This window comes from Squalius cephalus, assembly GCF_949319135.1.
Source record: "Squalius cephalus genome assembly, chromosome: 3".
Lineage (NCBI taxonomy): Eukaryota > Metazoa > Chordata > Actinopteri > Cypriniformes > Leuciscidae > Squalius > Squalius cephalus.
The window spans coordinates 55,011,002-55,025,610 of record NC_137124.1 but is presented as its reverse complement, the minus strand read 5'-3'; the positions used below and the strand labels follow the sequence as shown (position 1 = coordinate 55,025,610).

The window sequence follows — 14,609 nt, the reverse complement described above, 5'->3', positions numbered from 1 at the left end:
GCTCAGAGGTTGCTCTTTCATAGTTCAGGTGTTCTCAGTTATGACTCAAAGAAGTAACTTTGCCTCAAATGTTTTATCTAAAATAATAAACGTGACTATTGGCATACAGTAAGAGTAGAGAGCTCTTTGGTCTAGAAGAATCTGATGTTTGAGTTCATATTGAAATCTCTGACTTTTGATTGCAGAATTTGGTGTCTTTGCAAATTTTACCACAGTTTGAGACGTAGCGGATATTTCTTGTAAATTCTAGAGGCAAGGCAACACATATCTTCTTCACAGTAGAGAAGATTGCAAGAGTCTCAATTCGATTTGATTGCTCTCTAGGAAAAATAAGTGTAATGGGGGTAATTGAGGTATTTGAGACATCTCTTTGTCTGCTTAACATTACTGGTTCCTCTCCGTCAGGTCTTCCATCTGTGGGAGCGATAAGCCTGAAGAGTCCTGCTTTACTCTGTACGAAGAGCTCCTTGCCGGAACCGTCAGCTTGTGAAGAGCCCACGCCACACAACAGACAGGAGAATGTAGCTGGGTCAGTGTTTACATTCCTCTACCTCTTACAGGACAAGGCTTGTGTGTGTTTATGTAAAATCCTCACACAAAGATGATCCAGCGTGAGGTGAGACTGTGCAGGAACCAGAGTTTATACTGTCACCCACCGTGGCCCCAATAAATTACTTGGACTCCCAACTTTTAGCGTTGACCAAAAACCCCAAGGACAAACTCTTCTTGGGTAATGCAATAGGAGATGTCTCCATCCACTATTATTTTGTACAAATATTTAGGGACCAGATTAAATGTATATGAATAAGTTAATCTTGCACCATGTTGGTATAAAACTACAAAGAAAAAGTAGAAAAAAATATGTTGAAAAAATGATTAAAGTGCATTAAACATTACATTAAAAAAATAAAACTTTAATTTATTAAATATTTTAAATATATGATTAAATATTTTATTTGTTAATGTTTTGTGGCCTCTCACTTTTCCATGTAATTATATCCTTTATGAACTTACATAAGCAATAGGAAGTTTTAGTTTTAGAAAGTAAAATTTAAAAGAAGAAAAAAAAAGTCATTTTGTGAATATGAATCAATAAAAATGTAACTGTAGTCTGATTTTGAGTATTTTAAAATGGAATTTAATATAATTAAAAGTATTTAATTTTTTTAATCTGATTACGTAATCCAAATTACATATAATTGGTTACTACCCAGCATTGTCACCAGAACACCTCAATGCTCATTTTGCAGACTCTAAAACACCACCAAGCAACCTCTCAGGACAACATGATAACTAACTAGTAACCAATAGGACACCATAGTAACCACTAAACATCCTAGTTAAAGGAGAACTCCGGAGATTTTTTTGTCAATTTGGAGTGCTGTCAATACAGAGAACAACGACAAAAATTGGTGTTGCCTACACCGTGTTATCCTCTTTTTAAAATTTGCACCCTGTTGACTTCAATGGGGCAATATTTAAACCTGCTTTTAGCCTCTTAACATCCTTGATGTGTCATTACAAGTGCACAGGTCATGTGAGTGATTCCTTCAGAGTGAACACGAGTGAATCTGACTGCAGTAGATGTGAAAGAAATGGATAAAAATGATGTTATTTAAGCCAGCGCAAATACCTGTATTTACATCCTGTTTTCGGTTGAAGTCCAAAGTAGTCGATTGTCGAGTTCACGCGCATAGGTTTAGTTACCTATGATCACGCGCGTGAACTCGGCAATCGACTACTTTGGACTTCAACCGAAAACAGGATGTAAATACAGGTATTTCTCCTTTAATAGAGTTCTCCTTTAAGAGTTCTCCTTTAATAAGCATCTCACAGTACCCCAAAACAACTGCATAGTAACACCCTGGCAACACCCTGCAAACGCCTGGGTAGTATATTATCATGAGTAGTATATTATTATGTTGTGTTGTTCTGGATTGAATTGGTCACTTTTCTTTATTGTTTTCCTATAGTTTAGACCGGCCAGCAAGCAGTGACAGCTTCTTCCCTGAGTCAGAGGCCAGTGGGAGCACCTCAGCCTCAAACAAGGAAAAGTGCAGGAGTCCGGATAAAGAAGAGGCTGGATGTCAAGGAACTGAGCTACAAAACAGCAGAGGACAAACAGAGAGTTCTGGGAGGTGCCAAAAATCAGACTGTAGTGTTAGAACAGAGGCCTTAAAACTTTTGAAACAAGGACAGTCTTCCAAGTCAGCGGACGTTTGGGATAACCAAGGATTCAGCTCACCAGGGGAGAACCAAGTAGAGGATACCGGGAGGTGTCAAGAGGAAGCTGAGGAGTCAGATTGCATTGGGAGGAGTCAAGAGGAATCTGAGTACAGTGGAAAGAGTCAAGCAAGGACAGGGAACAGTGAGACTCAAGAGGAACCCAAAACAAGTGACTCAGACACATCTAAGAGTGTCCAGTCTGCGGATCTCACTGACACTCCAGGGGTGAGTTATATCCATTATTATCAAACACATTGTTGAACCATATCATTTTATCTGGTACTGATTCAGTGTCCACAAAGAGCTGTGCACCTTGGATATATTTACTGATAAAAACACATTGTTTACTGAAAATTCCTTCATTTAATGTCCATTACACCTTTGGAATCAATTGGCAAAAACCTGTTACTCTCCTTCCTGCTTTTAACCTGAACTGCAGAATGTTTTTCACATTTAAGGAATGCATCCTTTCCAGTGTTTTGGTTCTCATATTCTGCTAATTAAGGGAGGGGTGTGAGTGTTTTTGTATGATCTAAGACAGGGGTGTCCAATCCTGTTCCTGGAGGGCCACCTTCCTGCAGAGTTTAGCTGCAACCCCAATTAAACACACCTGAAACAAATAATCAAGGTCCTCAGGTACTTACTATAAACTTCCAGGCAGGTGTGTTAGGCAGGTGTGTTAGGGAGGGTTGGAGCTAAACTTTGCAGGACGTTGGCCCTCTAGGAGCAGGATTGGACACCCGTAATTTAGGAGCAAGGCCAGTAAAGGCGGGCGTACACTGTGTGAGTTCAGACACTCGGGAGGCAATTGCAAAACATCTTTCGCGCTAAACACGGAGACTGAAGCTTTCAATGTTGCTGCTATGGCTTCGGATAGAAAAAAGAAAGATAGAAAGAAAATGATAAATGTGCAAATTAGAGAGAGAGAGAGTGTCAGTGTATGCACATGCAGTGGTTGCAGCCACTGGGCTATAGCTTAATAATATTCATAGATCTAGCCTATGTGACGTGGTTGCGTAGGATTTGTCAATAGAGGACAGCCTATTCACTGGTGAAAATAGGGCCGACTCCCCGAATTTTTTAAACATGTTTAAAAATGATCCGTTGGTCGTGGGTGCTTGTGACGTACTTGGCTCGTCTCGTAATTTCTCTCACACACTGCGAACCGTGACAATATGACAAAAAAAATCTTCTGCGAGCTCGTATGACTGCAAAAATCGCCCGGCTTAAAGGGTTCACAAAAGGGACATCCCTAAAAAAACATCTCAATCTGTCTTGTGCTTCCAATAATAAAATGTGCAGAACCTAGGATGGAAGCACATTTATTGAATAAATTCCTTAATGCTGAACCAAACCTTCATGTGATTGAATAATTTAGAGAAGATTAGCCCCTTTCTCACAGTAATCCCTGTAAATTACCGTAAAATTACCATAATGATTTTACCGGTCAATAAAAAAAAAAAATGCTGTTCACATAAGCAATGGCGTTTTGACTTTTTTTTACCGTTAAGAGACCATTCCCACATCATCACCAAAATAGTGGTAAATTCTGTGATGTCAGTGATCGGAAATGATCTTTAAACGCTGCGCTGTTATAAGTCTTCATTCACTCGCATGAGGAGAAGCGCTTTAGTTTCTCTATCTGACTTCGTACATGCTCGTACCGGTAATCACCATTCTTTGTTCACACACACCATCTTGCCTGTAATTTATTGGTAATATTACAACTTCTCATACCGGTAAATTGCCAGAACCGATACTGGTATTTTTGAAAAGGTCCTGTCCACACATGGGGCCCTATTTTAACGATCTGAAACGCAAGTATCAAACGCGAAACTCAAGTAACTTTGTGGGCGGATCTCGCAAATCTAAAATGGGTTGGTCTGAAGTAGCTACATTACTCATAGGTGTGGTTTGGGCGTAACGTGAAATAAACCAATCAGAGCGACATCTCACATTCCCTTTAAAAGCAGGCGTGCTTGTTCCATGGTGGATTGCTATTATAACGGCAGATTTGCCAGGCGCACGCCAGGAGCGGTTCACAGCCGAGGAGACCGACGTTCTCGTCAGGGCCGTAAAAGAGTGACATTGTATGGGGACGGGAGAAACCCACCCAAATTAGCCCAAATTATTAGACATATAATAATTTTGTTAAATGTGTAAGCTAGATTTATGCCTATTTTTTCACATCTTCATGGACACCACAATGATTTCCCTCATGTGGAATATTTTCCGTTGTAATTATGCATGGTTTGCAAAAATGGCAACTTCTGTGTAAATGAGAGAAGCAAAGTGTATGCGTGTTGTGCACACGCTACATTATGCCTGGTTCACACCGGACGCCGAAGCGACGCGGAAGCGGCGCGGAACGGAAAATCACGCGCGGTCCGGCGCCTGCCTGTTCACACCAGACGCGTATTCTCCGCGGCGCTGCTGCTCAGTTGTTGTTTATTCAGTGCTATTTTTTACATCATGGGTAAGTAAATAACCTCATAAAATGAGGACGCTCCGCGTCTGGTGTGAACGACACCATAGGTTAACATGGGTGCCGAAAGGAAGCGGCCTCCGTTCCGCGCCGCTTCCGCGTCGCTTCGGCGTCCGGTGTGAACCAGGCCTTATGGCCAAGCATGCGCCCTTAAAATAGCATCTGAACGCGCCACTGAAAACGCGCCACTGACTTTAGACTAGGTTTTTCCTGGTCTGTGGTGGAATTGTTTTCTGGAACTGCAAAATAGCACCAGGGAACGTTTGCGCCAGAACGCGCCTCCTCTTTGCGCTGAACCGCCCCTGGGAGCGCAAATTTATTCCCTAGTTTACCGACGTGCCTCTGTGGAGGGAAAAGTCCGCTGTGCGTCGGGTGCAAAATAGGAATGATACATGCGTCGGTGTAAGTCAATTGCGCTGGGTGCAAGATAGGGCCCAAGATCTCTTAACGGTAATTTACCAAAGTCTGTATGTGTGAAAGCGGCTAATGAAACTGACCAACATCTTTGCATGGCATCTGAAATATTCCTCTGGTTGTTTCTGATTCAAAGAATTCTGAATTCAAATACCTTGGAGTATTCAAAGAGTATGGAGATACTGCAGATTGCTTGCAAACAAACAGAAGGTTCATGGGAACTTTTTCTGTGCAAACTCCAAGCTGCAAATAGTTTATTTTATTGAACAAATAAGCCACAGAATCTTTTACTTCCATTTGCCTTTATATTCTGCATCAATCTCTCTAGAAATTACTGTTTTGTTCTCTTCAACCCACTGGATGGAAACACTGTTTTATCAGAATTCTAATTGTTCCTATAAATAAAATTCACAAACTTGGTAGAAACCTGTCCATTTCGACTTGACTTGATTCAGAAAGTAACCAACATCATAGCAACAACACATCAACTTACTCAGAACACCTCTGAATTAGGGTTGTCCTTATTTTTAAAGTCTCCAATTGTCATGCTCTTAACCCTTCAAATTGTTCCTTTATATAAGAAAATACAGCATGCCAATTTTTATGGCAGTAACATAATAATTACTGGTAGCTCAATAGCTTTAAACTTTCTGAGATTTTGATGATTTTCGTAAAAACAGATAATTTGATTTGGTATTGTACTTGGCTAGTAAAATTCCAAAAAAATCTCCATAAAAGCATCTAATGCACCATATATTCCTAAATATGTATTTTAGATACATATCTCAGTTTACTTATTGTAGAAACTAAATCCAAATTAATCCATCCATGACCCGGTTTAGCAGATTTACCTTTCCTGGTGGAATCAATACATATTTCTATTGATGATGGTTATTGTTTGGGTTTAGAGCACATTTTTTGGTTTAAAAAATTACATTACGTTCCTTGAAATTGACCCGGAACTTTGGCCGAATCAAGCAGATTATCAGGAGGCACAGGCAACCATGCAATGAAAGTAGTCAATGATCACGCCGAGAGAGGAGTGGCTCTGATTCAAGAATACAGTGTCTATCTCACACACTCTGAAGAACAATTGCAGTTTCTCCTTCATGTGGTGGAAGATCACCGACGGATCTATCCAGACTGCAAAAAGTCAACACTGGCTGCTGAGCATCAGAAATGAGGGATTGTTGAAAACTTTGTGCATTTTTTGAGATTGTTGTCATTGTTGTTACGTCAGTGTTGCTCTGATTTCAATAAAATGTAGTTCATTTGCAGCAACTTTTAATATTACTTGCATATCATAATACCGCCGCACAGCTTAACATAGGCAATCTTCCACATGATTGAGCTACCTCTAAATATAATTTTGTCAACATTTTTGCATATTTCTAATTTTGAAGTTAAAAGGAACAGTTTAAGAGGTTAAGACACTAACATTTTGCAAAAAAAAAAAAAAATTGGACTTGATAAGGACCAACCTACTCTGAATACCAGCATGATTTCATTAGTCATTAATAGGATTTCAATGTTATGGAGATGAGTGATACAGGTTTTATTTGTGCTTATTAAGGAGTCCTCTCTGCCTTTCACAACATGTAAACACTGTACAGTTTCTCTTCCCTTATAAGACATTCACTAAAATAGCATTTGTCTCTGAAATTGTCTCCTATTTTGTTTGGGTGTACAGGAAGCCAAAGATAGCTTTGGTAGCATTTAGATGAGATGAGAATGGATTTAAACGAATATGGAATGCATTCCTTTGGGAGAATGAAGGAGTCTCCTTTCTCCTCGATCTGTATCTTGTGACCAAGCTGTGTTTATACAACAACTCGAGAGACAAATGGCTTTACACAATTGAAACTGCAAGCCCCATTGTGATTTGCTGCATTAATGACTCATGGATATTTTTAGACGTGTGTTTATGGTAGAGATAAGATGTTAGAGTTAATAAAGGCAAGTGCTTCACTGTTGATGTTGTTCACACATTTATTCTGCAAAGAAGATTTTTTTCGTCTCTTGATGTTGACCCTTTTGGCACTAGTCCTAATCACTGGAGGAGTAGTTTTGTAGTCTGTATAAGATGCCATCAGTAACTGTTACTTTGCTTAAGGGAAACATTTCCTCTTGAACCTAGTTGGGAGACAAAAGATTGGGCTTTGTGATAGGACAAATGCCAGAGGAGGAAACATGCATACTTTTTGCCATGAAGATAGGTAGTTTTACATTGTGGTTAAGAGGTTCCTTTACAAATAACCAAATATATTATTTTTATATAATATAAATGTAAAAAAAAAAAAAAAAAAAAAGTAGTTATACTACTGTTATTATTTGGTGTTCTCTTGGTGTTACAGGTATTCACCAATATGAGTTGTTGAAGGGGTGAAATTAAAATAAGAAGGATCTTGATTTTTTGTAATGCTTGTTTTGTCTTATTTTAAATAATTTAAAGACCCCCTTGAAGTTTGTCAGCCCTTCTGAGAACCACTGGTTTAGTGAGCATGTTGGCCGATAGTATATAATGCCAAAATATACATAATACAGTTTAAACACAGCAAATGAGAGGCATGAAATGAACACTCTTTTTATGTTTTTTTTTTTAATGCAGTAATCACATCAAAAATTCTACAGAAATAGTAACTTTTCCATTAAAAAAGCTAGGCTTATGAGCTATCAGAATGGCTAAGTGTCATTCGTTTAATCAGGCTAAGCGGCCTTTCACTATTTGATTGTTTTCATTGAGGTACCTTGGAGTTTAGTAGTAGTATATATATGAATATCAGCTTGCAATTTATTTTACAGTATGTGCACTTACTTGTACTTACAGTGTACTTACCAAAGAAAGTACTGGTAATATAAGGTATTTACATGTGGTAAGGTTAGGTTTAGGGATAGGTTCAGGGTTAATACCTAGTTATAACCCAGTTATAACTAGGAATTACTATAATGAGTACATAGTATGCACATGGGCAACAGGACTGTAAAATAAAGTGCTACCGAATATGGCAATCATTCAGTAGCAGATTACCATCAATGTACAACGGTACTATCACAAACAGTTGTGTTTTGTAAGAGACTGTATAAGATAGTTTTTTTATGTGTTATGTTGTGTTATGTTGTGTGTCTGTACAGGACCAAGAGGACCCATCTGCTGTATGTCAGTTCACACGCTCACAGGGTGAGCAAACTCCACTAAAGAGAGCTCATAGTTTCGTGACAGAGTCTGTCACCCCTTTTATCTTCCCCCACACACGCTCTCGACCCCCTCTCACCCCTGCCATGCCCACCCTGCCCGAGGAAGAGGAAGACTCCCCAGAGGAGCTCGACAGTACATCCAGCTCGCCCTCCACAGTGAGTCTAACTATATTTTTCACATCACAGCCGTGACGCCTTTTCATTTCATCTCAGGTCCAGATCAGGCTTTTCACTGTAGGAAATGTTTTAAGTCTAAAGATATGTAGTAATGGCACTTCCGGGAGGATAGATGCATGGGTTCTGATATATTGTGTGGGCACATTAAGTTGCTTCCATTTAAAAGCTATCTTCACACCAACATTCAGTCTATTCAGATCAATGCGGGAAAAACAGCTGGGCAGCGGTGTACAACTTTCTGACATCCACTTGTCATGGAGAAGAAAGGAAGTCAAACAGTATTTGCATGTTTTTCAGACAGGTGTTCAGATTTTGCACTTGCTGTGGTGATCAAGAGACAAGAAAGCTGGTACCAGATACTTCCTGTGCTATTCACTGTAGCTTAGCAAAATCGTTAATGCCACCAAGTCATAGTTTTATATAACAGCTGTGTCTCTGGGCAAGTGTGAATCTTAAGGCCATGACACACTAAGCTGGCCAAAGTCTGGCCTTTCTTTAGCATCTGTCAGATCAGTTTTTGTGGTGTGTTGTTCTTTCACCATTCCTGATTTCTAACATGCACTAACCAGGTTTGGCTCGATCTTCCGGCTATCAGAGCAGAAACGAAAGCTGATGCTCTCCATGTGTTTTCCCGTCATCCCGGCGTGTTCATATGTAAATTGCGTGAGCTTATTTTGTCCATTAGATCGAAAGATCTGAAAAAACACATTCATTTACCCGCCCATAGACCCTCCCTTTGAAAAAATCAGGACAGAAGTGGTTGAAAGTGGACAAAAGAGTCGGATTAAAACACCAGGTGTAAACGAGAATTTGTCTCCCTCGTCAGCTTGTGATCCGATCGACCAAAATGCATCTTAATACCAGGTGTAAACAGGGCCCTAGTTTCGGTTTTCTTTTTTGAATGACGGATATAGACTGCTGCCACCTGCTGGTAGACAGTTGTTTCCTGCTAGTTGGCTATTGTCTTTAGTCTTTGCGTTGTTCAAGCGCAACTTTCCGGTCGAGGCACAGACGATGCGAAGCGACAACACAGTCAGCTTTCATTATTTATATACCACAGCCTTTATTAGTTGGCCAGCTTTGTTCACAGTGCAATGAAAAAAGATTAGGACACCTCTCTGTAAATTTTTTTTTTAGGATTTATGGCATGCAAATATTCATTTTGGTCTGAACACACCAATATAAGTTGTTTATCACACCAAATTTTCATACGGAATATTTGTCTTGGTGTGAACAGGCCTTAAGCCTGAGTTTCCAGTAAAGTTGTGGGTCATTTTTTATTCTAACTTTCAACACCCCCCCCCCCATCCCATCCCCCATTGTTTCTTGTCCTATGTCTGAGTGGTTGGTCAAACAGTCCCATCTCAAACTCATGTCAGTAGTTGAGATATAACAGACCCAATCTGACTTCTATGGGGTGTAACGGTACATGTTTTGTACCAAAGATTCACGGTACGGATCTTTTAGTTCTGCTCACATTTGTGCCGAATGAATGCAGCATTGTTTTTACCACCGCATGTGCTGAACTTATAATACATAATTTGAAACCCTGACATAATATTTATAGCAATATTTTTTTATGTCACAAACATATTTAAAAAATAATGGAGAACAGTGAGCTGCTGCGGGAAAAGTGCACAATCCAAGTTTTAATCATGAGAACATAAAACCGTACCTTATCTGTAAATGTTAGAAAGTATTTCCATTTTACAAAAAGGCTCATCCAACTTCACAGACTTCACTGAAAGAGCGCCGACACACGCATGCACGTCAAACAGACAGAGTGCAATAATTCTGACTAAAATATACATTTCGCTAAAATATGTAGCATTCAAAAGTGAAAGCACTTCAAATCTATTCCTCCATTTACAACAGCACCATAAACTGCAGTACGAAGAGTGTGTTGCATAGACAGATTTTTTTATTTAAAAACAGAACCATAGTTTGTTCAGTAAAGCACTGTTTAATAAAAAAGAAAAAAGAGGCAATTTTATTCCCCCCCCCCCTTACCATATAATACTGTGCCACAAAAATGACTTGTCCCACTTTATATTAAGTGTCTTTAAACTGCTATGCACTAACCTTTAAAATAAATAATTTGATACAATGCACTTATTGCATACATACATGTTTTTACATTGTACTTGTATTTACAAATGCCTACATGTAATTACAGCTGTGTTTAATTTCTGTAATTGCATCTATAATTACACTGTCCCGACTCTTACACCTTAACTTACCCTTAAACCTACCCACACCAAACCTGTCTCTAACCTTACCCGTATCCAGCAAAAGTGTAATTATATAGTTAAGTACTGAGTAATATTAACTAACTTACTATTAACTACATGCACTATAGTGTTAGGGTAGGATTAAGATTTGGTTGAGGGTTAGTTGCATGTATTTACTGTTATTACTATAAGTACATGTAACGTTACAAGGACACTGTAAAATAAAATATTACCAAAGTGTTTTGCAATACAACATGAACACATCCACCAAACAAAATTTTTTAATGTAAATACGTGGTTAAAGACACCACATATAAAATGTGCCGAGTCTTCTCTCCTTCAAACACGTGCACTAACCACCTCACCTCTGACATACGATCCCTGGTTCAGCAGAGGAGAAAGAAAATGAGTGAGTAATCTTTTCTTTAGACTTCCATTGAAAATGCAGTACTGTAAACACTAATCTTTTCCTGAAAGACAACATTCCACTCTCAATTAGGATTCAGATGTTATCAGTACTCAAATGCCAGAATGGGTATTTGAAATCCTAATGTCACGTTAAGCAGTTACGAATGTATCGGTCATGGCCTGTGAGTGAGAAGAACTATTGCTCCACTGAAGACAAGCTTCAGGACTCAAGCAGGATTTACTGTTCTGTTTTTCTTTTGGAGACCACAGACTGTTTGAACATTAAAGCCTGTCAGGGGTTGTTGTTTCATTGTGTTATTCTTGAGTGAGTTCAATCCACTCATGCAGTGACTCTTAAAAGGTTGGGACTCAGATAAGACCACTCTTTAAAATCATATTACACTTCAGTTATCTAATCCCAGAATAAAGGCCAAACAAATAAAGCTTCCACTCTGTACCGAAGACAGCAAGGACTTAAGCGCTTCATTATAGTTCTTGTGTATGAAAGTATGATAGCACTTGATGTTATGTGCAATGTTGTAAATCTCAGTCAGTGAACGCTTCTGATGCTAATCCAAAGGGTTTGTTGCACACAGAGAATGAAACCTTTGTAATAGAATGATTCTTTAACTATGAACAGATTGCAATCCTGCAGTGAAAGTATTTTTACATAAATTATATGTAGTATACTGTATATATAAATATATATAAAAAATAGATCAAAAGTCTTCACAGATCAATTGTAGATCAACAGTAGTTACAGAATCACACAATATTGGAAAAAAGAAAAACAATGTGATTGGATGATTGCAAAGACTAATATTTTACTTCCTCTCTTAAAGGGAATGTTATCAGAGCATGTTGTTTTTCCCATGGGATAAAGCTAAGTATTTTGAGTTGGTATGTGTGAGATTTTCTTTGCAGGGGCTAAAAAAAGTAAAGCTGCACAGTACAGTTGGAATAGTTTCCATACTTCCTCAGGACTGAATCACACTTTCCACTACAAAATGCTACAGAAATTGTTGTCACCATATCCGAGAGATGCTGTGAAGCAACCTTGTGTTTCTTTTGCAGTACGCTCCAGTTGAAAGCAAGATAGTAAATGTAACCATGACTCCACCAGCTATAGTGCTTCCAAGTCAAGTCATCCAGCAGGACTCCTGTCCTTTGGAGAAAGCAAGGTATTGATGTCGTGACCCATTACAGGATTCCTAAAAATATCTTTTGATTTATTAGCCTTTAAACAGCAGTTTTACTAATTCAATCATTGTAAAAAGCTGCTCAAATAAGTCACTGTTTGTACTTGTGCTGAATGTGAACTTCTTCAGTGTTGGTATAATGTGATTTTAATCTGTGTGTGTCAGACCACACAGCCCTAGGCCTCGTCTCTCCCGAAACTCTGCATCATCATGTCCCATCACCACAGTGGGTATGTTCAACTATACATGTAAACATACTGTTTTAGATATGTTGTAGTATTTAGAGATCATTATCTTTTCATATGGCATAATATGCAATGTAAAAATAGTCATGTGAAGTAACTCAATGGGCCGGATTTACTAAACAGGGCAAAAAGCGCTAATGAAGGTGGAAGGTTCTGTTCTAGATCTACTGACGACGCGCAAATTCAATCTACCAAGAGCAGCGCAAATTAGCGTCTGGTTTAAGATATGCTTTTTGGGCAGTAAAACCAGTAAATTGTCTACCGCAAACCTTAGTAAATCGTGTTGCGTGATTCATTTAAATACTCTCCTCCCATAAATTTATCTGAAAGGGAAATTCCTACAAAAGCATATGCAATAAGGTCAGCCGGAAAAATAACTGTGTCCATGCCTTTTCAGTGCTAATTTTTACTGCGTGTCTTTAGTAAATCCTGACTGTGGTTTTTTTTAACGCCAAAAAAGGGTTTGCGCTGGCGCAAGCTGTTAGTAAACCTGGCCCTATGTAAATTTGATTAATTCTTATATTATACATTAGGGATGGTTGTGATAGAAGGAATCGTACAAAATAACTGAAATGCTTCCACTTTGATTTCTGTTTACTTTGTTTCTCCCCTGAGATGAGTTGGCGGGGTGGTGTGTTGTGCAGCTGTGCTTAGGTTGTGTGTGCTCATTTGTGTTTGAGATGATGATGGACACGTGATAGACCTGGTGAAGGATCCTCTTCCTGAGCTGAAGTTGTCTGAAGAGGACCGTCAGAAGAATCTGGAGCTGCTCGATCAGGCCAAGAAAGTCAGCGATCGCTTCCTGCAGCGCAGGGGCCGACGCTCCACCTGTAGCCTTTCTGACTCCCCCACAGGTAACAAGATCACAACCCTAGTTAGGACAGTGCTTCTCAAACTGGGGGCCATAGAGGGCCTTTAAATTTAAACTTCATTTAACCCTTTAACAGTCACATTTTTGCAAAAAAAAAAATGATTGCTAAAATTGTGTTCTTGACCTCATTTAGCAACTTTTCAGGTATGTTTTTTTTTTTCAGATGACCAATTCACTAAGCGGACACACAAGTCAACCAGACGGTTGACTTGCCCATTTAGGGTAATTTTCGGCATGAACTGACAAGAATTAAGCATTAATGGAATTTTTCATTTGTGCAAATGAAGTTGAAGTTTTTTCATATAAAAACATTAACATTATCCATGAATTAGTAAAACAATTATTAAAAAAACATGTTTTTATTATAACACAAAGTGCAACAGTCAACGTAATATAATACAAATCTCATAAAATTTTAAGTGAATAAACAAGTACAACAAAACAAAATATATAATGATAATAAATTATTATTAAATTAAATTACAAATAATAAACATAATAGATCTAGTGACAATCTGTATAGAATTTAAGGAAAAAGACAAATAGTCAATGGTATATAATAGAAAAAAATTTTAAAAAAATTATTGATATGATATGGTATTGGTAACAAAGCATTGGTTTTTATTGTTCAAACAAAGGAACAACTTCTCATCCTTAGAATAGATGCATTTTAATGGTTTGATTATATTTCACATTCAATGTACAAACTAATAAATTAGAATAGAATATCAAACACATACACTATATGAACAAAAGTATTTAGACACCCGACCATTATACCAAAAGGTAATTTATTCTAAATAAATAGACATTGATATGTGTTGGTCCCCCCTGTGCAAGGCTGTATATGTATTTAGTTATGGTCGTGTTGCTGAGCTAGCTAGCATCCAGTTCAGTTTGCCCTAACTGGGCAACTCGACCGAGCGGTCACGCATTATTTCTGCGGTAACACATAGAAAAAATGTATCACCACATTGCTGCCATTCAAGACAATATACTGTTAGTATTTCTAGAACATGAAATCCGCTTTAAAAAAAATTGTCTCAACTTTTAGCTTCAATTTCAGCCTGTGTTTGAAGAGAGGCGTCGCGTCAATACACGTCCGGGGGTTTTTTTTTCAGCTTCTCAGCAACAATATATTTTAACAGCATTGCCAAC

General features: G+C 38.4%; 1 protein-coding gene across 2 annotated transcripts in view; it reads left to right on the top strand.

Annotated features, from left to right (window-relative positions):
• The window catches only part of mrvi1 (murine retrovirus integration site 1 homolog), a 59,986-nt gene that overhangs the window by 24,786 nt on the left and 20,591 nt on the right, over positions 1-14,609 (top strand). For both annotated transcript variants that reach the window (XM_079865529.1, XM_079865528.1), the window contains exons 20-25: positions 406-529; positions 1,974-2,451; positions 8,258-8,476; positions 12,211-12,317; positions 12,501-12,565; positions 13,261-13,434. In XM_079865529.1, coding sequence (XP_079721655.1) covers positions 406-529; positions 1,974-2,451; positions 8,258-8,476; positions 12,211-12,317; positions 12,501-12,565; positions 13,261-13,434 — 1,167 coding nt within the window. The remainder of the gene's footprint in view (positions 1-405; positions 530-1,973; positions 2,452-8,257; positions 8,477-12,210; positions 12,318-12,500; positions 12,566-13,260; positions 13,435-14,609) is intronic.